At 36.1% G+C, this 24,506-nt stretch overlaps 1 protein-coding gene across 2 annotated transcripts in view; it reads right to left on the bottom strand.

Moving 5' to 3' along the window:
- LOC150101142 (succinyl-CoA:3-ketoacid coenzyme A transferase 1, mitochondrial-like) overlaps nucleotides 1–24,506 on the bottom strand; it is a 221,809-nt gene that overhangs the window by 33,166 nt on the left and 164,137 nt on the right. For both annotated transcript variants that reach the window (XM_090401526.1, XM_090401525.1), the window contains exons 11-12: nucleotides 13,024–13,145; nucleotides 5,774–5,849 (exon numbers count right to left, since the gene is read on the bottom strand). In XM_090401526.1, coding sequence (XP_090257652.1) covers nucleotides 5,774–5,849; nucleotides 13,024–13,145 — 198 coding nt within the window. The remainder of the gene's footprint in view (nucleotides 1–5,773; nucleotides 5,850–13,023; nucleotides 13,146–24,506) is intronic.

Consider the following 24,506-nt stretch of genomic DNA (forward strand, 5'->3'; position numbering starts at 1 on the left):
CAAAGTTTGTCCTATGTAATTAAGGCCACAAGAACATGGGATGTTGTAAACTCTAGGATGTTTGTTGAAAGACTGGTGGTCCTTGGGTAAGCGTAACAGATTTTGTACTGTCATAATGGTTTGAAGGCTAGTCTAATGTCATGAGATTTCAGGAGATTAGCAATTTTTTGCAAAAGTTTGCCAATAAAAGGAATGGAAATTGGAAGTTCTGTAATGAATGTCATGGATTTGTTGTAGAGAGGGACATAATCTCCTGAAATCTCACAACATTAGACTAACCCAGTGTTAGTCATTTTTATTACTTTATGTCACTATATTATTATTATTATATGGGTATTTCCACAGAGTCAGAAGACATCATTGGAGATCTGCACTTACCTTTATGTACACAATACCTATCATACTCATACCGCTCCTTAATATCATTCACTGTCAGGGCACTCACAGTTAATTCTGGGAATCCAATCCACTCGCCACTCTCCAAGCAAAATATCTAGTCATGCACCTCCCCCCCCCCTACCAACCACACGCTTACACTATTTCTTTGCAGTCCTCTTGAATATTTACAACCATTATTCTATCATTTATTACCTCATTTAACAATTTTGCCACTTTTGTAATATTTTTTTTGTTCCAAAATGTTCCCTCAGCTTTTGTTTGGTTATTTTTACACAGACAAATATTAAAGCAATGATAAAAGCAAACTGACAGTAGCTGAGAAAACTCACAGCTGAGATTCGGTTAGAAAGAGAAGGTGCAGTTGTGTAGATTGTTGTCATCACTGCAATTATATAGAGATCATTTATTGAATTTGTGAGGTAGATCTTGACTTATGAAATGCAATATACAGTGGATGCCCATGTATCACAGTGCTACTCACATGATATATGCATAACTGTGATTTTTCTTTTGGAATGCATTTAAAAAATTTAAAAAAATCACTGTCAACTCTGCTTGACAGTGATTGTCCATAATATGTAATTTTGCTCCACCCCCTTCAATTGAAATGACTGAAATTTGATATAACCTATTAGCATCAGTTACATACTGGGAAATAAACCAAAGAATCCAGAGGATATCACACCATTAAATAAACATTAAACAGAAATGTGTACTCAGTGTATTGTTTCAGTGCCACTAAATTAAAATTTAGTGGCACTGAAACTTTTTATGAATTTTTATTGCATATTTATGTGTTATTCAAATTTCATTTTGTTCAAGTTGGTCAAAGGAATACGAGTGTGAAGCTCGATGCTCCTTGTGACTGTGCGTGCAGCCTTGTGTTGCCGTGTTACAAAACTAGTCTTGAAACTTTTTGATACCACCTCGTATATTGTTATTAGTTTTTTGACCACAATGAGTCACAAGACTTGTGGGAGGTCAATGCTAATCAACAAAGGCTATTGCACCGCTTAAAGAGATTCACTGTTCTTACTTTAACCACTCTCTCAGGCAATGCATTCCATGTTCCAGTCACTCTCCATTCAAAAAACTTACTTCTTTATCCTTTTATTCACTACTTCCTTTTGCAACTTCCAGGGACAGTCCTTGTTTATTCCTTCATTTTACCACATGATAAACCTCCCCAATGTTAATTCAATAATCACCCTTCAACAGTTTAAATGTCTAAATCATATCCCCCCCCCCATCTTTGTCTTCTATCCATTAATGTTTGCATTCCCTCTGTTTATCCTCATAATCAATACTGTACAGACCTGATATCATTTTTGTTATCTGTTTCTGTACATTCTCCAAGATTACTTAATCTCCTTCAAAACCTGGGGACCAGATCATAGCACACAAAACCAGATGTGGTCTGATCAAAGCTTTATATAATGAGGCCACCACCCTTTTATCTCTCATGGTCAGTGTCTTCCTCAATATTGCAACAGTTCTCTGAAATGTCTTCACAACATTTGTAATAGATCCTCTTAACTTCAAATTTCTATCAATCACCTCACGATCCCTTGCTTCCTCCACTTCTTCCAGTAGAACTCCACCATGTGAATATGAAACATCCATCTTTGGATCCTAAATTTCAAAACCTTGCATTAAACTGCTATTCCTATTCATTTACCCACCTTTCTAACTTATTGAAATTGAAGCACCAGAACATCAGTACAATTATTAATAACCCTCCCAAGTTTCATATCATCTGCAAACAACTGAATATCTCCCTGTAGATCCGTGACACTATCATTGACATAAAGTAATAATAAGAGTCCCAATACTGGTCCCTTTGAAACTTTGCTTGTAACCTTCTTCTAACTCATACTGCTCTCCCAAATACAACTTTCTGATATATACCAGCCCAATTCACTAACTGGTTTTTTTTTGCCTTTGCAAATAAAAAATGCTGCTCTTGTTACTCTACTGTAAAAGATACCAGATTACTAAGACAAGAGAGCCCCTTGATAAATTCATGCTAGCTTGGATAAATAGAATTATCCTCATCTCCCCCTTCTGTATAGAAGTTCTTACCAATTTCTTCAAAATTGTAGCTATTACAGAAGTAATACAAAAAGCGTATAGTTTGATACCTCCATTCTACCACTACCTTTATGCAATGCCACTATCTTTCTTTCCTTCCACTCTCCAGGAACTTGTTCCATTGCAAGACTTTCATTAAAAAGCTAAGTTAATGTTACGGTCAGTTTCACAACACATTTTCTTAAAACACATGGTAATTCCATCTGGTGCCACTGCCTTACTGGCATTTATCATACTCAATGTTCGGAATACATATTTTTCATTCACTTCTAACTCTCTACAACTCCTTTTCCCCTAGGAATAAAGCCTGTTGCATTATAAAGGAACACTCTAATAAAGTGATCATTAAGTAAGGCAGTCTATACCGATAATTTTTCCTTCTACTTGCCACATAGCAAAATATACTTTGGATTCTCCTTGGATTCAGTGTTAGTCTTGTCTTATATTCTAATTTTTATCTCCTTACAATATTACTCATTTTCCTTGCTTGAGCCTTACATTCCTCATTCAGCTGTTTTCCATCTTTCTATATGAAATCATCTTTTTATCTCATTTCATGTGAGATGGTATGATGTACTGTGCAGGTAGGATCAAAGTGAAAAAGACATGCAAGAAAACATTATATGTTAAATATTTTATGGTAAATAATGAATTTAATAAAAACTTGTAAGGTTAAAATTGCTTTTAAAAAAAAAACAAAAAAACTTATTTACCTTTATGATGGTCAGCATGGATTGGTAAAGGGTAGGTCCTGTTTTAGCAATTTATGTGCATTTTATGATAGGGTAACTGGTGTGTTAGATAAGGAAGAATCATTTTATTATTATTATTATTATTATTATTATTATTTGACACCTCCAGGGAGTCCAACGACTCATCGAGGGAGAGTGTGCCAACAGCATCGAATGACCCTCCTTCCAACTACTAACTGTGCTCAAACTTGCTTAACTTTTTGCGAACCATTAGTAGCAGAGGCTCTACCAATCGACCAACTTTTGCTGGCAAATACAGTGATTATACATTGATATACAGTGATATCATATACATTGATATTCTTGGACTTTGTGAAAGAGTTTGATAGATTACCACATGATAGATGCCTCTATAGTGCAATTGGAAGAACAAAGGAACATTGTGCCCTTTGAATGGAAAAGACCTGGATTTGATTCTTGTCGTGACAAGGGGGAAATCCTTATATGCACTTTTTCAATTGAAGGTGAGTTAGCCAATCTCATATGGAGGTAGCAAGGTTTTTTTCTCCCAGAAACTCAGATTTTTCATCACACATACAGAAAATTTGGCCTTAGGGGCACATGCAATTTACACACAAAAAATACCATTGTTGGTGATGATGGGCAGTAGATGGCATTGATGGCAGTAGAGTTGTAGTAGGAGAATTAAGTAGTAGTGGAGAGGGTGAGATTCAGCGAAGTAGAGTTGAGTGCTCTTTTGTGATGAGTCCTTGGACTCCCTGGAGGTGCCATGTAATAATACTAATAATAAGTCACTGTACAAGCTGCATAGGATAGGAATAGATAGCATATTGGTTAGATAAATTGGAGATTGGCTATCTGATGATACCAGTAGGTTGTGTATGATGGAGCAGTGTTTCAAAAAAAAAAAAAAAAAGGATGACCAGTAGCATGCCCCAAGGTTCTTTTCTTGGATCCCTGCTATTTAACTTGTTTGTAAACGATATATATCATGTGGACTGACTGGGGATCTTCAGTTGTTTGCTGATGACACAAAGTTGGGAAGAATTATAAGTAGCACTGCTGATGTTAATTCCCTTCAGAAAGATTTGAGTAGACTTTTGATTTGAATAAAGGAGTAGGGTTATAGTTTTAATATTAATAACTGCAAGGTGTTGCATTTTGGATTGCAGAAATCGACATTGCAGTATTACAGGAAGTGGATGAGATTAGATATTTGGGAGTAATTGTTGATAGTAGATTGAAGTTTAGAGGGCATATTGCTAATGCTGCTATGATAAGAATCATCTTTGTTTTTAGTGTGATGTGGAGGCATTGGAGAGGTCCAGATGTGAGTGACTAAGACAATATCAGGACTTTGGACTGCTGGCTATGGAAAGAGGTTGAAAAAATGTGGATTTCAGAGTTTAGTGGATAGGAGGAAAAGAGGTGATATGATAGAGACATTTAAGTGAGTGAGAGGATTTTATCAGATTAATCCAGATGAGATTATAAAAAAAGTAGAAGGTGAGAGGGGAAAAACCAGAGGTCATCCCTGGGAGTTAAGAATGTGATGAAGAGGGGTGTGAGAAGTCGATTTTTTACATGGAGAATTGTCAGTGAATGGAACGCATTATCAGAATGTGTTGTTAATGCAAGAAATGTTAAGGATTTTAAGGGTTGGTATGACAAATATGTTGTCAGTTGAATGAACCTTCCACAAAGAGTCTGCTGACTCCATGGATTGTGTAATAATGATAATAAAATGTGGTCTCAATACTGAAAGCTTTCCACAGAACTGCTAAGCTACAGAAACTTAACGTTTCAGTTTATGGTCATGTTTTTTGGGGGATTTCATAAGATTTCAACAGTTTCATTTTTAAAATTAAATGTTAATGATTTAGTATAGCTTTTTTTAAATTGCTGGATTGTTTACCTAATTACTTTAAGTAAATCTGTTTCATACAAAAGCAAAACTGAATCTAAAAAAAAGTTTCTGATATTGAATATTAACCTATTTGAATATTATCTATTAAATTTTAATTAGAATGCAAAGGATTGTTTATAAATGTTATATTTGAGCATAACAATAATTACATGCTTCTAAAAATGGATTTTTCATTTAAATTTTTAGCTTATTTTAAATGTTAATTAATATATAATTAACAATTGTGTTTATATGATTTCAATTTCAGTGGTATGTTTCACTAATATGTTTTTATTTCCCCCTTGCTTGCATAATAGAAAAATCCATCATAGCTGGAAAGGTAGGTAAAACACCATTATTTTAAATGTGCCAAGAAATTATATTTTTATTTAATCCTTCATCGAAATGTAAGTAAACCAAGTTTGTGTGGGAAGTATCTTCACAACTATATATCTATATATTGTTATAATATCTACATAATCAATTTAGATCATTTAAAAAACAACAACAAAAAATTGGTCCTCATTTATTTAGTTTCAATCAGTCATGGTAAGTGGACACCTGCTGAGCTTTTTTTTTTTTAAATTAAACTTATTGAATAAACTGAAACACTCTAGAAAAAGTGTTAAGAACTGTTGTTATAAAATTTAAATTATTTACTTACTGGGATCATCCAGTTAGCCAAATCTCCATATCTAGAAACTTGCATTGCTCCAAGGATTGTAATTTGTAAATGCCCGCTAAGTAATAAAAATTCAAAAATGATTCCTATTTTTTTTTTATTTTCAGGATATACAATTTCATTCTGATTTGCAAAAATATTAAGAAACTTATCATTAGTTGGAATCTATAATTAGTTTGAATACCACCAACTATGGCATCATATGTATGATTGTATAATGTTTTTAAAAGGTTTCATACATGTAATAGAAAAACTAAACAGAATTTATTATGACTATATATTTCACTCAATATGTCATGAGCTTCATTCAGAGAGAAGGCAGAAGAATTGGCTACAACTTATAAATTATGAACACAAGAATGAGTCATAGACCATGTATATGATATCACATTCCTTGGTTGCATCTGTAGAAGTAAGAGGAAACACTATTCTATGAGGGTGGTCTGAAAAGTTCTCAGCCGAATAATGAAAAAACGAATTTATTATTATTATTATTATTTAGGCCTACAAGGAGTCAAAAGACTTATCGCAGGAGGTTCTTCCTAGAAAATACAAAGTCTATCAAGATTCATCGTGGGAGGTCCCTCCTAGGAAACACAAAGTCTATCATACCACACCTTAAACTCATTGATCATTCTTGCTCTCACCACTCTATCAGGCAATGCATTCCACGGTTCAACCACCCTCCATGCAAAGAAACCACTCCTCACTCTCTTGCTCACAGTTTCCTTTCATAACTTCCAGCGATGGCCTCTTGTCATCATTCCTTCCTGCTGTTCAACCAAGCAAAAGAACTCCCCAGTGTCAACCCTGTAACCACCTCTCAACAGTTTAAAAGTCATCATATCACCTCTCCTTCTTCTATCCACCAAACTCTGCAGTCCACATTAAAAGCCAATCCTCATAACTAACATTGTATAGTCCTAAAACCAAACCTTTGTATCCTTTCCACAGTTAATTTATCCCCTTCAAATCATGGGGACCAAATCTGAGAACAATAGTCTAAGTGGCCTGATCAGGGTCTTATACAACGGAATGATAACTCTTTTATCTCTGCAGGTCAGTGTCCTCATTATTGCAGCAACCCTCTGTGTTACCTTTGCCACCTTTGCAATATGTCCCCTGAATTTTAGGTTTCTATCATCAACCCCAGATTTCTTATCTCTCCCTACTTCCTCAGTATAGCTCCTCCAATAGAGTATGCAGCGTCCCATCGATGTGTCCCAAACCTCAAGACGTTACATTTTTCTGCATTAAACTGATACTCCCATTCATTCATTCATTCATTTGTCCATCTACTTAGCTTATTCAAATCCTCTTGCAGGGCTACCACATCTGCACTATTACTAATAACCCTTCCCAGCTTCACATCATCTGCAAACAACTGAATATCCCCCTGCAATCCACTGACAATGTCATTGATATAAAGGTTAAACAATATAGGTCTCGGTACTTAGCCCTGTGGAACCCTCTGCCTCCTTGAAACTGCCCAACCATACACAACTCTCTGATACCTATTGGACAGCCAATCCTGAATCCAGTTGACCAACCTGACATCCAAACCCATGTGGTTAAAATCAGCTTATCATGTGGCACCCTGTCAAATGCCTTTGCTAAATCCAAGAAAATGGCAGTATATGCCTTTCCCTCATCAGCTGCTCTTGTAACTTGATTATAAAAGGATAGCATATTACTAAAACAAGAGTACACCATCAAATATCCATGTTGACTCTCATAGATAACGTTACCCCCATCTGCCCAATGTTGTATATGGCCCCTAACTAATTTCTCCAAGATCTCCAGGAGAAATTTCTCTAATTTCTCCAAGATGCTGTATGTGGTCCCTATAATTAGACACTTCCAGTCGCCTACTGCCTTTATGCAATGGCACTATCTTACTTTCCTTCCATTCCCTGGGCACCTTTCAGGTAGCCAGACTTTCATTAAAAAAAAGCCAGATCAAAGGAGCTGTCAGTTCTTTAGCACATTCTCTCAAAACTCATGGTGAAATACCACCCAGTCCTATAGCTTTACTGACATGCAGAGTACTCAGTATTTGGAACACGTTCTCCTCCTGCACCACTAAACCTCGAACCTGCCCTATCCCTCTAGTATTAAAATTTACTTCTCCAGGAAGAAATACACCAATAAAGTGTTCACTGAACAATTCCACTATGTTTTCTGCATCAGTCGCTCTATTCCTATTTTTATCCCACAATGTCATTCTTCAAAGCACACACATACTAGCCTATAATTTGAAGCCTCAGCCTAATCACATCATCATCATTGAATTCCTGACATTTACCCTCAAGGGGTGTACAGGATATGATAGTACTACATGAAAAATTTACATCATTACTAACTTCCTACCTACAATTTTCCACCAAATCAATCTGTTAGCTGTCAAAGCTATGACATTGTCAGATCCTTTATTTCTGTTTTCTAAGGCACTTTTTACCATATCAATCAACCTATATCTTGGTCTTCCTCTGGGTCTTTTTCCTGCCAACCTGGTAGAGAACACTTGTTTTGCTAATCTTTCCTCTCCCATTCTGTTTAAGTGACCATACCACCTGAGATTAGCTCTGCTAACACATTCCTGGATGCTAACAGTGTCAAGTTCTTTCCTAATATCCTCATTTTTAATATGATATTGCCATTGATGCCATCTGTTCACACCCCTTAATCTTTCTAAGGACTCTCATATCTGCGGTCTCTAGTCTTTAGTCAAGTGTTTTACTTCTGACCCAGCTCTCAGATCCATAAGTTAAAATTGGTTTGAACACTGTCTTGTATACAGCTAATTTAGTGTTTTGAATAATTTCTCTCTTATTCCATATAAATTGACTTCCTACCATACCAACTTTGTTGATTCTGTTGTCTATTTCCATATTTAATTTACCATCTTCACTGAAAATCATGGCTGAAATGTTTTACTTGTTCTATAGGTTTGCCATTCACAATGCAGCTAATATTTTCAATGCTTCTGCCTATTTTCATTATCTTTGTCTTGTTATTGCTGACACCTTCATACCATATCTATCACAACAGTTATTCAGTTTAGTCAGGGAATGCAGCCTAATCACCTCCTTTGTAATATAGAACAATTTTGCCCTTTCCCTCTTTTCATTCCTTTCAGACTTTTCCCACTGCAAAACCTTTATTAAACATGTCAAGGCTATTGACTTATTTAACAGCGTACCAGAACCTTTCCTCAAAGCATGGAGTGATATGACACCATGTTATACTGCTTTATTAGCATTGTTTAGTTTACTTAATTTCATATACATTTTCTGCTTGCTCACTATCAGTCCATTGCCATTACATCCAAGTTCTGTAATGTTATCTCATTTATTTATGAATTGCTTATTCAATATCCCAAATATGTCCTCCACATTTTTACCATTATCATTTTCACCAACTAATATCATTTCATACTCATTCTTTCTTCTATAGCAGTGTTTCTCAATGTGGGGTAATTTGAATATTTTGGGGGTCAATTAGAAAATGATGTTGCATTCGTCACTTCATCACTGATATACTCAAAACACTCACCATTGTCGGAGGGGGGGGGGACATCAAAATCTTTGAGGCATTAAGGTGGGGCATGATCCAAAAAATGTTGGGAAATACTGTTCTATAGGCTACATATTGAAAGAACTCCCTGAGATATTTCTTGGCCTAATTTTCTAATTGCTTATTATGCATTTTGCTGTCTTTACCAAGCAAGTCACTTTCCTAGTTTTGTGTGCCTCATGCAACAATTTATTACCACTCGTCTTATGCTGTCTCTATAATGCTTTCTTCTAGATTGAATGCTTATTAATCTTTTCATTCATATGTTTCACACCTGCTTTATTTAACTAGTGTTAAATAGTTCTTGACTAACACTAACATTCTGTCACACAGCACGTTACTAGTCACCTGCCAGGAGATTGCAGGTGACTAGTGATGTGCTAAATGTTGAAAGTTTATTTTTCACTTGGTTAGAATATAATAAATTTAGTTTAATCCTTTATCCAAGTGTGAGCAAACAAAGTTTGTGCCTGAAAGTATCTTCAGGACTGGGGGTAAGGTGGTACAACACTAGAACGACTCTTGCAAAGGTGGAGCAAGCTACCAACACTCCTGTCTCAGTATCTCTCATAATGCAAAACACATCTCCTTGCGGATATGTCTAATGTTATGCATTAAGGGAAGGGCCACTACCTTTATTGAGGTCTCTTCAGTGGGAGCCAGGCCCAAGTGGAGATACCAGGCAGAAGCATTAGCAGGTCATCTCTACCTACAGGAGTTGCCAATTGGTGTGCCACCTTTTTAATAAATTACTCTGGATTTAGAGAAAGATGTTGAAAGTTTATTTTTCACTTGGTTAGAATATAATAAATTTAGTTTAATCCTTTATCCAAGTGTGAGCAAACAAAGTTTGCGCCTGAAAGTATCTTCAGGACTGTTTGTCCCAGTCCCAGAACCTCCAGTCCTGAAGATACTTGGATAAACTTTCAACATCTTTCTCTAAATCCAGAGTAATTTATTAAAAAGGTGGCACACCAATTGGCAACTCCTATAGGTAGAGATGACCTGCTAATACTTCTGCCTGCTATCTCCACTTGGGCCTGGCTCCCACTGAAGAGACCTCAATAAAGGTCGAAACTAGTCTGGGTAGTGGCCCTTCCCTTAATGCATAACATTAGACATATCTGCAAGGAGATGCGTTTTGCATTATGAGAGATACTGAGACAGGAGTGTTGGTAGCTTGCTCCACCTTTGCAAGGAGTCATCCTGGTGTTGTACCACCTTACCCCCAGTCCTGAAAATACTTTAAGGCACAAACTTTGTTTGCTCACACTTGGATAAAGAATTAAACTAAATTTATTATAGTAATGTGCTAGTTTTTAATTTATAGTATAACCAAGTGAAAAAACTTTCAACAAATATAAAATCAGTATTAGGTCTTAATGTCATAATCAGTAAGACTTGTTTCTTGTGTGTTCTCTTCATGTGAATTTATGCATATCTTTATGTTTTGAATTGCCAGTATTTACATTGATACTAGCAAATTTGCAGAAAATTTCTCCAGATTTTCAAAACTTGGGAAAATATGGAGGGAAAATCCCATATTTGTAATTTTTTCCTTCACATTTGGGATTTTGGGAAAACTCCATATTTGCCCAAAACTGAGAAATACATGGAAAGGCTAATGTATTGGTAGTACATGTTAGTTTATTTTCACGGTATTTATTATGACACAAAATTATAAGAAAATAATTAATATTTATTAACTTATTAGCTGATATTTTGCTGGTATTATATTCAGCATCTTCAGAGCACAAGTACAGTTTGTCACAGTGTACAAAACAACAACAATTGGTATAACAGTGGGACTAGTTTAAAAAAAATGTAACAGATAATACAGGGAACTAAAGTATCCTAATTCGGCACCATCTATGTTGGAAAAAGAGAGAAAACAAGTATTAATTGGATCTTTAAATGACTGTCTCTGAGTTTTTTTGGTAAATTTATACAGCCATACTTGTTGAGGTTTGAAGTATGTTTTAAAGATGCTGTTGATTAAAAAAAACAATCTCTCTGACTTATAATGACTTCTGTTTGTAGCAATTTTGGCTTACTATGGACAGACAGACAGGAAGAACTGTTGACATCCACCTTAATGAACATAAAAAATACATTTGTCTTATCTTTATGGCAAGTCAAGTCTAGCAGACCATGCCTTGGACACCCCTTCACACAGGATCAAATGGAAGAAAATAAAAGCACTACACAGTCATTATAAGAGAGATTGTTTTTTAAATTAACAACAGTTTTAAAACATACTCCAAACCTCAACAAGTATGGCTGTATAAATTTACCAAAAATCTGGGAGACAGTCATGTTAAGATCTAATTAATAATTGTTTTCTCCCTTTTTCCAACATAGATGGAAAAAGGGAGAAAAGTCCCAGATTAGGACTTTAGTTCCTTGTGTTGTCCCTTGCAAGTTTTTTTTTTTTTAACTAGTTCCGTTGTTATACCAAATTGTTCTTTCGTGTACTGTGACTAACTGTTCTTGTGCTCTGAAGATGCTGAGTATAATACCAGAGAAATAGCAGCTAATAAATTAATAAATATTAATTATTTTCTTATAATTCTGTGTTGTAATCAGTACTGTGAAAATAAACTAACAAACCTGAGAAAATATAAGATTAATTTCCTACTCTGTGGTTTAGGTTTTCAATAAGAACCAACATTTCCTCATTCTTCATATCAGCTGTGTTGTCCAAAGACTCAAAAGAAAAAAAAATCCTTTATTTCTTCAGCTAGAACCTTCTGTGAGACCAGTACCTTAAAGTCTCGTTTTGAAATCTTAAAATTGTACCATTCAAGGTTAACTCCATATTTAGTTATCATGATTATCATTGCTTCCCCTGATCTATATTATCTGAATATAACATGCAATTATTATTTAAAAATATGAAACCTGTTTTTGTCATCTTTGTCTCAGGAATTACAGAAATTCCATGTCAACCAATTATGTTGACATAGTATTTCTGTAATTCCTCTGCTATCTTTGCTTCTTTTCCCTTGACCTTGTTTATGATGATGTGCCTGTGTTCAATTCCATTGAGTTTAATATTATTGCAGTAGCTGACTTTTCATTGTTCTCCCTAGTTCTGACAAAGTAGCAGGGTCTCATATATGGGCAATGCTCCAGCCAGCATGACATTTGATGATGCTTTACCATTATTTCTCAATGGTTTAAGCCAAAGCTGATTACAATTTTATCAGCTTAGTCCCAATTGCAAACCTTGTTTAATCAGTATTTATGTAGATATCTATTACAGTAACACACCAGTGACAAGTGAAGATTGGTGTTACCTCTTGTTATTTTGAATGATCATCCTAGTCTCATTTTTGAGAATACATGACCAGAATGAAATTTTAGTCCTTCCACATCAACCATGAATAAGTTCAAACATGTTTTAACCAAAAAGAAAAAAAAAAAAAAGGAATAATTCAGCAGAATGTTTTTCCTCAGAGAAAGGCATCCACCTAATTCACTGTCAGCTGAAATGGGTTTATATAGTTTCTCACATCCCAAATGGGATTCAAATCCAGGTTCTTTCCACCACAGTACATCATCATACAGCTACAGTGGCTCATATTTAAAGTTATGTACATAGTTTGAAGGGGGGGGGGAACAATTTTTAACTTCATTTTAATGTGATAGCCTACCCTCGAATCATACAAAATGATTCATCACTGGCAAAACAAGATCCACCAGGTATAAGGGTAATAGTTTCCTTAGCTGCATTAATGAGATCACCATCTACTTCTTCCTGAACAGGATAGGACCCCTAAGAAGAAAAAAAAAATCAGTGCTGTGATTATTACTACTACTAAATTATAATCTAATTTGCATTGTTTAAGTCTAAACTTTGCCTTCTTTGTTTGACTTATTTTACTGAACTTTCTGCTATATCATATTCTTCTAATAGTTATTGGCTAATATGTGGAATTGCAGGGCTAGTAAGTATTGACAAGCTTAGGAGATTGCTTGGATCGGTGCCATGGCATGTAAAACTGCAAGGGCTGGGTGTTGATAGTGCTTGGGAAGTTGTAAAGGAGTATTTGAGGGAGGTAAGGGCAGATTGTATACCTAGAGTCAAGAGAGTAAATCAAGTGGGAGTTAAATGGATGAATATCATTATCAAGCTGGAGCTGAAAAAAAAAAAAAAAGAGAAAGAAACAATTATGGAGGGAATTTAAGGAGAAAGGTGATCTGCAGGCATGTGAACAGTGCAAGGCACAGGCCAGAAGGGTAACTAGTGTGGTAAGAAAAGCAAAAGCAGATTATGAAAGGAAGTTAGCAATGCAGGCTAAAGAGAATCCGAAACAGTTCTTTCGATATGCTGCAAGTAAAAGAAAGAATATATATGGCAGAATGATTTTAAGGAATACTAATGGTAAGGAGGTAACTGAATCAGTCAAAATAGTAGAAATACTAAGTGAACACTTTGCAAGAGTATATCCTCCAGGTGGTGATATTGCGGGCATGAGAGAGCAAAAAACTTATATGAGAACTGAGATAAATGAAATGGAGGTGCATAGCATTTTACAGAACCTTAATGTGAATACAACTGTGGGATTGGATGGTATAATAGCTCAAGTTTTATGTGAAGAGGCAAGGGAATTGTCAATGTCCTTGACCATATTGTTTAATCTAAGTTTCAGCTCTGGATTAGTCCCAAGGGGGTGGAAAGAGGGGAAAACAGTAACATTGCATGAAGGAAGCTCCAAAACTGATGTAGCAAATTACTGACTGATCAGCATATCAGGAGGAGCAGAGGAGAAGAGGAGTGGTTAGATGTAAATGGGATAATGTACTGGGGGCAGCATTATTTTGTGAAGGGTAAGTCATGCCTCAGTAACTTGCTCACATTTTGTAATACAGTGGCAGCTAAGTTGGATAAAGGTAATGGGTTTACAGTGAAACCACTGGACTTTGCAAAGGCCTTTGATAGGATACCACATGGAATTCTAATCAGTAAACTGCAGCACATGGGGATGGATATAGAGTTGGTGAGACAGATAGGAGGGTGTTGATGGAGAGACATCAGAGAGTAGATGGAAGTTTATTCACTTGGCTATGCTACCAATTATATATTTGATTTGATCCTTTATCCAAGTGTAAGCAAACGAAGTTTGTGCCTGAAGGGTATTTTCAGGACTGGGGCAACTTGTGGTAAACGAGTTGCCCCAGTCCCATTCTTTAACAGGTTCATCACAATCAGAATCGTTGGCAGAACTTTCCCTACCATTTGGTTCGACGTCATCTATTAATTGTACCAGTTTCTCCTCATTTAAATCTGTTTCCCCATCATTTATGTGATGATGGGAAAATTACTATAAAAATAATTTTTTTCCATGAAAAAAAAAGCATTACATATTGTATGTAACTCACCAAAAAATAAAGTGCTCAACTGGAGGTTAACACAGTTATGATTTTTAATGTGCTTTCCTGGTGAAAACGAAGACAATTTCAAAAATAAACACTTTATAGCGTAAACAATTGCCGTACATGCGTGCTAAATGGTATATCCCCTAATATAAATTCACTACTTATAACTACATGCGCGATAAGGGCAGATGCAAATTTAACAAAGATAAAATTTGATTTTTAAGTAGTGTGTTGAAAAATATATGAAAAGATAAAGGGTTACTAGAGTTTGTAGACTGTCTTATATTGAAACCACATTATATAAGTACCATGTTATACAAGGGTTACTTGTATTTGGTTTAATCCTTTATCCAAGTGTAAGCAAACAAAGTTTCTGCCTGAAGTATTTTCAGGACTGGGGAAACTCATGGTAAAGGTGGTATAAGTTCCAATCACTTGCCTTAGTATCCTATAATGCAAAGCATGTCTCCTTGTGGTCATGTATAATGCTATGCATTAAGGGAAGGGTCACTACCCTTCCCTTTATTGAGGTCTCATCAGTGGGAGCCAGACCCAGAGGTGGTGATACTAAGGTGGAAGTAATGCAGAAGTCATATCACCATATGACTTTGCATTATGGGATACTAAGGCAAGTGATTGGGACTTATACCACCTTTACCACAAGTTGCCCTAGTCGTGAAAATACTTCAGGTGCAAACTTCATTAGCTTACACTTGGATAAAGGATTAAACCAAACATATAATTTATAGCATAGCCAAGTGAAAAAACTTCCATCAACTATCTCTAATCCAGAGAATTTTAATAATAAGGTGTTGATACCTTTTGGCAACCAGTGTATGGTGATATGACTTCTGCATTACTTCCACCTTAGAATCACAACCTCTGAGTCTGTCTCCCACTGACGAGAACTCAATAAAGGTCGAAACCAGTCTGGATAGTGACCCTTCCCTTAATGCATAGCATTATACATGTCCACAAGGAGATGTGCTTTGCATTATGGGATACTAAGGCGAGTGATTGGAACTTATATCACGTTTACCACGAGTTGCCCCAGTCCTGAAAATACTTCAGGGGCAAACTTTGTTTGCTTACACTTGGATAAAGGATTAAACCAAATATATAATTGTTAACATCTGAGAGTACTCTATTCAGGAGTAGACTCCAAAAGAATGCCTGTGACTAGTGGTGTGCTGCAGGGTTATGTTCTTGGACTGCTGCTGTTTAATTTGTTCATTAACAATATAGGAAAGGATTTGAGAGGAACTGTTCAGTTATTTATCGATGATGCAAAGTTGGGCAGAGCAATAGTTACTACAGATTATGTCAAAATTTTTCAGGTTGATTTGGATAGATTGGTAGACTGAGAGTTTAATGTGGCAAAGTCTAAAGTTATGCATTTTGGGTGAAAAGATTACCAGGACTGTATACCACATTGGTGGAACTGTACTCCAGGAAATTGATGAAGCCAGAGACTTGGGTGTGTTAGTGGATAGGGAGTTAAAGTTTAGGGAGCACAAGTGGCTAAAGCAGCTCATCAAATCACTTGTTACTGAAGAATACTTTGATGAACAGAGACAAGCAGGTTATTGTTTCTCTTTGTCGAGCCTTGATAAGACCAAGAAATCCAGGAAATTGCCGAAGCCAGAGACTTGGGAGTGTTAGTGGATAGGGAGTTAAAGTTTAGGCAGCACAAGTGGCTAAAGCAGCTCATCAAATCATTTGGTTACTGAAGAATACTTTGATGAGCAGAGACAAGCAGGTTATTGTTCCTCTTTGTCGAGCCTTGATAAGACCACATCTTGACTACTGTGCTCAGATCTGGGTGCCAGGGTTTCTTGGTGATGATGAGGAAGATGTAGAGAGGATATAGAGGCAAGCAACTAAGATGGTAGCAGGTCTATGGAATGAACCTTACGAGAACAAGTTGAAGATTTATGGGTTACAGAAACTGGTCGATAGGTGGAAGGGGTCTGATAGCCGGCGTGGTTGGCTGAGTGGTTAGCATGTCTGCTCTCCAGCCAAGAGGCCTTGGGTTCGAATCCTACCATGGGCATGGATGTTTGTGATTGTCCTACAAACTTTGTGTGGAAAGGGAATCTGTGACCCTACCATTTTTTCTAGCAGAAGACATTATTGCCAAAACCATGTAAGATACAGCAGTGACCATACGGTGTCTATGGACATCAAATGTGAAATTTTTTTGGCGGCTTGGTTGGCCAAGTGGTTAGTGTATCTGCTTTCCAGCCAAAAGGCTGCGGGTTCGAATCCCACCATGGGCATGGATGTTTGTGATTGTCTGTGAAAATAATAGTGGTGATGGTGGACAGTAGATGGCATTGGTGTAGATGAGGCAGTTTGTGGATGAGTGGTGGAGACGGAGAGTTGTAGAGTAGGTGCCCTCTCTCGATGAGTCTTAGGACTCCCTGGAGGTGTCAAATAATAATAATAATAATAATGATATGATTGAGACATACAAATCACTGAGGAGTTTTTACAAGATTAATTCAGTGGAAAATCTTCGGAACATGTGTGGTGGTGGGAGAACTGGGGGCCATCCATGAAAACTGAGTAAGAGTGTAGTTAGCAAGGGTGTTATTACTACGTTTTTTGCTTGGAGAGTAGTGAATGAGTGGAATAGGTTGTCAGTCTGTTGTGGTTGCCATGACTATGAATGAGTTCAAAGCAAAGTATGATAGATATTGGGCAAATGTTGGATAGTTCTTGACATGATGTTTAGGGCCTTCTTCGATGAGTCTAAGGACTCCTTGGAGTTGCCTGTAATAATAATACCAATTATTTCCCCTATGTGAATTCTTTAAAAATATCTCTGTAGTTCAGATGTTTCAATCATATCACACATTTGTCTTTTCTTCACCAAATTCTATACTTTGAAAACTCTTAGTCTATCCTCATAGTGAATATTATGCATTCCTGATATTATTCTTGTTATCTGCTTCTATACTCTTTTTTCAAGGTTACTTCATCTTATTGAAATCCTAGTGACCAGATTTTGAACATAATAATCCAGATGTGGTATGAATACAATAACCATTAAACATTCTTCTTAGATTGTAGCAATCCTCTGGATTACCTTCACTACTTTTGATAATGTCGCTAAACTTCAGTTTCTCTCAACATTACTCTAAGATCTCTTGCCTTCTGCATTTCCTCTAGTACATTTCCAATATAGCATACAACAAATTGATTCAGTGGATCCCACAGTTTAAGTATGTTTAGTGTATTCATCCACTTGTCCAGCATATTCAAATTCTCTCAAAGGATTGCCACATTGGCATTATTACTAATAACCTTTAGACACATCATATCATCTGATACAGCAAAGGTCTCAATACTCAGCCCTGTAGAATCTCACTTGTGACCTTCTGTTTCCTTGATACTTCTCCCTACAGAACTCTGATATATATCAGCCAGCTAATTTCCAATCCAGTTCACTGAGCTGATCTGGATCCATACATTGTAACTTAAATATCAACTTATCATGTGGCAACCTGTCAAATTCCTTAACACAGTCCAAAAAAAAAAAAAAAATGGCAGTATATACCTTTTCCACATCAGTAGCTGTTATTACTTTATAAAATGCAAGCTGATTACTGAAACAAGAATGCCTGTTAATAAATCCATGCTGGACTTCATAGATAATATTACTTATCCTAATTTTTTATTTTTTTTTAATTTTTATGTTTCTCCCACCCATGAAAGGTTATTGATAAAAATATAAAAGAAAATCCTTAGCCCACCCACAGTACAAAAGATACCTTTTGTACTGTGGGTAATTTTTTTTTTTTTTTTTTTTTTTTTTTTTTTTTTTTTGTATTTTATTTTACAGAGTCCAGAAACTTTGCTCTAGAGACCAGACATGGAACTTTTACAAGCCACTTCGGGCCTCCAATAAGCAGAGCGAGGGTCTCATATCATGTGATGAAATTCATCTCAAAACTAAAAACAATCATGAACATCCATGCCCATGGCAGGATTCAAATTAGCTGCCCAATTTTGTTTTTCATCCTGCATACAGACAAATCGGCCTTCAGAACACATACAATTTACTGACAAAAAATACTAGTGGTGGTATTTGTGTAGATGATGGTAGTAGTGGTGCTTCAGTATGGTTGGTGGATTAAATGGTGGACACGGAGAGTTGTAGAGTAGGTGCCCTCCCTCGATGAGTCTTTGGACTCCTTGTAGGTGTCATGAAATAATAATAACAATAAATTCAGAAGCAGTGTGATATATCCATTTTTCTTATCCAACACTGCTGTCACTCTATTGTAGAATTAATGGGATCCTCTATAGAGGCTCCCAGTGTTGCTACTGTCTACCCATGTTGAAAGTTTATTTTTCACTTGGTTAGCTATAATAAATTAGTTTAATCCTTTATCCAAGTGTGAGCAAACAAAGTTTGCACCTGCAAGTATCTTCAGGACTAGGGTAAGGTAGTACAACACCGGGCAACTCGTTGCAAACCCACCTTTACAACGAGTTGCCTGGTGTTGTACTACCTTACCCCAGTCCTGAAGATACTTGCAGGCACAAACTTTGTTTGCTCACACTTGGATAAAGGATTAAACTAAATTTATTACTGTCTACCCACCTTTGGATGTGATTCCTAACTACCCTCTCCAATACCTTCATCATCACATCAGATATGCTGACTGATCTATAATTTGTAGCATCATTTCTGGCTCCACCCTTGTATGATGTAATTATTTTGCTCTCCTTCTTCATTAGGAATCATGCAAGTGCTGTGAGACTCAAGTCTTGCATATTTCTTCAGCAATTGTGCAATGTAGCTCATCCAGACAAATAGTTATATTTTAACGAAGCTCTCCCATTCATTGTCATCTCCTATCTAGGAGGTTGGCTACCAAGATGTAACTCATGATTGACTATTGGTGTGGTGAGGGCCCTATCTCTTCCACATATCATCTTAAGTATTCCTAGCTGCAATTTGTGTGTGTTCATGAAACTGGTTTGCCTGTTCTAAGGGATGAAAAACCTGGGTATCCAGGTGAAAAAATTCTCTACCTCCATATGAAACTGGCTAACTCACCTTTAGTCAAAAGAGACCAGATAAAGGTTCCTCACATCATAGATGGGAATCTAACTCACGTCTTTCTGACCAAAGGGCTTCATCTATACCGAATGAATGAAGGCTCTAACCAAGCTCTAATAATACCTTAAAAATCATAAACTCATTACCTGTATTCTTTTGTCCAGTTCTCACCTCTTGCCTTTCAGAGAGCTAATAAGCCTATCTGGAATTTATACCTGACTAAACTGACCACCTAACAATTCAGATTTTTGTCATGTACTTGAACTTTCCTACCATCTGCATTCAGCAAGGTTATTTTTTTCATGGGCAGTTCTTTCTTTTAATTTACTACAGAGTGAATAAAATTCTCTTGGATTTCCATTGGCCTGTTTGCCTAACTTCTTTTCATAATCTGATTTTGCCTTCTCACCATGGCCAATTGCCTAGCCTGCTCTTTATACTAGTCCAGCCTCATCATCATTATTCTTGTGATATCAGATCCAAATTCTACTTTAAGTAGCTCTTGCTTTAAAATGTTATTCTTCCATTTAATTCTCATCTTACTCTGGGAATGCAGTCAAATATAGCTTCCTTCAAACATTCTTTAATCATTTCATAAAATCTGCTGATTCCTCACCATGCAGTTTCTCAAGCCAAGCTACTAAAACAAAATATCTTTTCAGTTTATTATAATCACTTGCCTTATAGTTACACATTTTCCCCCCTTCTCAGTCCAAGCTCTCACATACATTGTAACCTAACTTAAGTAAAAACTGCATGGTCACTGTCACCAATCATGATTTCTTCTCCTTCCAGGCTGTATTCCAAAGCAGATATGAACCATAATGAAACTTTTTTCTTGTATGCATAAGATTTATTTGTCTAACTTGCAGTCCATTTCTGGTTCTCATGGTTTGTAACAGCATCCAGTTGTGTATTTTATCTTGCTAATTTCTATCTCACACCATGCAGCCTCAAATCCATTGCTAGTAGTAGTATTATTACTCATTCTATTTTGTATTACCTTATTCTATTTTGTATTACTCATAGATTTTTCATCTCTTTCCTATTAACATTTTGCACTCTAACATTCTTGCATTTCTCACGGCAGGCAACCTACTAAACCCTGTCATTTACACTCTCATTTGAGGTGCTTAGAAAGAAATAAAAAAAAAAAATTTGAAAAATTGAAGTCAACATTCAATAAATATAGAAAATTTTAGGTAGTATCTCATAAGCCAATTATGTGGTTTCCTTATCCATGCTTACATCTACTTGTCCAGAAAAACTAAGAAAACAAATTGTATATCACTTTATCTACCTATTCCTGCAATTAACTCAATTTTTTTCAAAATGTCAAGTGCACCCCTTGGCTTCTAAGCACCTCATTTGAAATTCCATTCACATTCAACACCTTGTGTACCTCGTCCTGTCTAATCATCACACACACATACAGAGAGAGCCTCTGTAGTTGAGTTAGTATGGATGTAACCCTTTGGTTGGAAGATACCTGGATTCGATTTCCATTTATAATTCAAGTAACCTTTATTAGGTTTTTTCGACTAAAGGTGAGTTAGCCAGAGGTGGAGGGATTTTTTCTCGCAGAAACTTGGGTTTTTCATCCCAAAAAAACATAGAAATGATGGTAGCTTGCATTGGTCTAGTGCTAGGAAGTAGTAACTTCTGACCCATACCTTATCTTGGATCAAAATGCCAAGACTAGTATCCTGGATACTCCTATATGCTAACAACAATAACACCACATGCATTTCTGACATAGTCTAGTATATCATCTTTTCCTCACCAGTGCATACATTCCACACATGCTATATAAACAGAATTTTTCATGCCAAATTCAAACAAAAGCCCACTGCATCTGTTAAAAGTCTAGTAAAAGACTTTAAAATGTTACTGTGCTTATATTGTTTTAGGGATATTGATCAGATATAAGACATGTTCCAAATACATATCTGACCTTAAAGGTATTTTTGCAGTTGGCAAAAAATACCTGCACTTAACCTGCAGTATACGTGCACATCTGCTGTGTTGGTACAGAGTATTAAACAAAATTCTAAGTGGCCAAGTCATACTCAGTTATTACTACAGTAGCTCATTCGTTCATTTCGTATGGTGACTCAACGGCTGTGAGCATCTTTTATGGGAAGGTATGGCACCACCTCAATCCCCCCCCCCCTATTTTTATCTGGGTTCGGGACGGGCATAGCTGACAATTCAGACCTATGGCTGGAGGAATTGTCTTAAGTATTCCTGACTGTATCCGTGCATGTTCACGGGGGCGGTTGCCTGCTTGCGGGATGAATCCCCCCCCAGATAAACTGGGGGAAAACCCTGCTGTCCATGCCCAAGACCGGCTAACTTGGCTATGGCTGAGGAAGATCCTTAAACTCCTCACATTGTCAACGGGAATTGAGCCTAGGACATTCCTTCCCCAGGCATGTGATTGCAAAGTGTATACCCACTAGGCTAATCATACGGACACTACAGTAGTAATAATAGTGAATGGGATTCAAATCATCATGCCATCATTTTTGTTGATATTTATAATGATCTTAACTTCTTATCAGTATCTTTATAATGGCAATAAAAAATATCTAAGAAGAGAAGGACATGGTGACTCGATCTTGATCAGCTGATCTAGTGTCTCTTCATGGTAGCTTGTAGGCTAGATTTGTTTTTTCTGTGTTGATGGTGCTTAACCCTGATATCAGAGATTAATTTATCTCACATATAACCTTCCACATTTGCAATGCATGTTTTAAATTCCAAGAATATATATTCATTTTCAGTATTTAACAGTATATTTCCTTTAAGAAGAAGAATGCATCTGAACAATTTTCATTCTACTGTTTAGTCATAAGGTGTTAAGTAATATCTTCAGTTGTTCCTTCTGTATAGATAGCTGTGTTATCACTTATGATAGCTTTTGCACATCTGTGCTGTAAATCTCCATGATTTCTTCTTCATCTATTGAAGATGATGGCTTTGTGAAAATATGTCAGCTTGGGTAACTTTTCACAATATCAACAATGAATTTCCTGAATGAGAATATTCAGGAAAAAGTGTAAATCTGTAATCACTTTGCACAATGAATCAGACCTTCCACATTTGTTTATTATTTGGCATAAAAATGTATTGGTTTATATAAAAAAAATAAGACCATGTAATAAATTTAAATCAATTAATTAAATTAATAAATTTTACTTTAATTACAACTTATTGCTATTATTACAACTACCCCTCCTTGGGTCCAAAGACTTGTTGCAGAGGCTCCACTCCTAATTACCACAATATTAATCATAGTATTAAATTCTTTCAATGTCCATACAGCGAATAATAATTCTCCCCCCTTCCCTCTTCCTCCGAACAATATACTTATCAGCTATCTAAACAAGATCCATATATAGTGCTTTATGGTATAAACAACATCAGAAGAACAAAATAATTTACTGCAAACTAAGCCTGTGTTGCAGGAACAAGGAATTTATGCAATCCAGAATATTCAAGAGTATGAGTCTGATCCTTCAGAAAATGAATGAAGGTCACTAGCTAGACATGCTTTGAGAGTTGGCATGAAAGTAATTTTTTAACTTCACCTATCCTTTCATATGTAATCCAGATACAGAGTAATTCAGAATAGTTTTTGTGTTCTTGTGTTGGGTGTGGGAAGAGCATGTAGTACCATTAGGTTTACATATCTAAACAAAAGCCTACTCTTCATTTCCCTTCTCATTATATTGTTACATAAATTTCTGGAATAGCTTTTTATTACATTTTCTTCTGCTGACCATTGAAAAATTGCAGCAGTAGTAACTACCTGGTAAACTTCCTCAATAATTTATGTCTCAATCATATCTCCCTTTTTTTCTTCTATTCACCAAGCTTAGCAGATTAGTCTCTCTATTTTATTTTTAATTTGACTAAAGCAATGCAGTCAAACAATACTGATTTTTTCTAATTTTATTGATGATGCTAATAAAAAATTGGGATTTAGCTTTAAGATGTGTCAACTGAATATCGAGGGAATTAACATAGCAAAATGTGACTATCTCTGCAAAATACTGCAAGAAAATAACATTGATGTTGTGTTTCTTCAAGAAACACATGCTGAAAACGAAGATGACCTTAATAGAAGAGGAAATATAACACCCATAATTCAGGTGGTGCTACATACCACCTGAATTATGGCATTGCAACATATATTAAGGATGATATAGAAATGCTTCTGTCCTGACAATGAGATGTGATAACGATACCCATCTTGTGAGTGTAAAAATTCACAACATATTGAATGAAACAACAATGTTTCATTCAATAATCAATGTCTATAAACCTCCTGAACATCCAACAGTATGGATTGATGATTTTAATAGCCATTATGAAGAATGGAAGTACCGTGATAACAACGACTGCGGCACTGCCCTCGTTCAATGGGCAGAAATAAATAATATACACCTTGTATTTGATGCCAAGGGTAGAAATACCTTTAGATCAGCAGCATGGCAAACGGAGTCTAATCCGAACTTATGTTTTGTTTCATTAAACACAGAGGGGCAACCATTACCAGCAAGACGATATGTACTTTCTAATTTCCCACACAGTCAACATCGACTGGTGTTACTAGAAATTGGTATGACACTACTTATAGCAAGATCCTTTCCATGACCACACTGAAATTTTAAAGAA

The sequence above is a fragment of the Typopeltis vanoorti genome, chromosome 12 (assembly GCF_054136105.1).
Source record: "Typopeltis vanoorti isolate ZY-2024b chromosome 12, IOZ_Tvanoo_1.0, whole genome shotgun sequence".
In the NCBI taxonomy this organism is placed as follows: domain Eukaryota; kingdom Metazoa; phylum Arthropoda; class Arachnida; order Uropygi; family Thelyphonidae; genus Typopeltis; species Typopeltis vanoorti.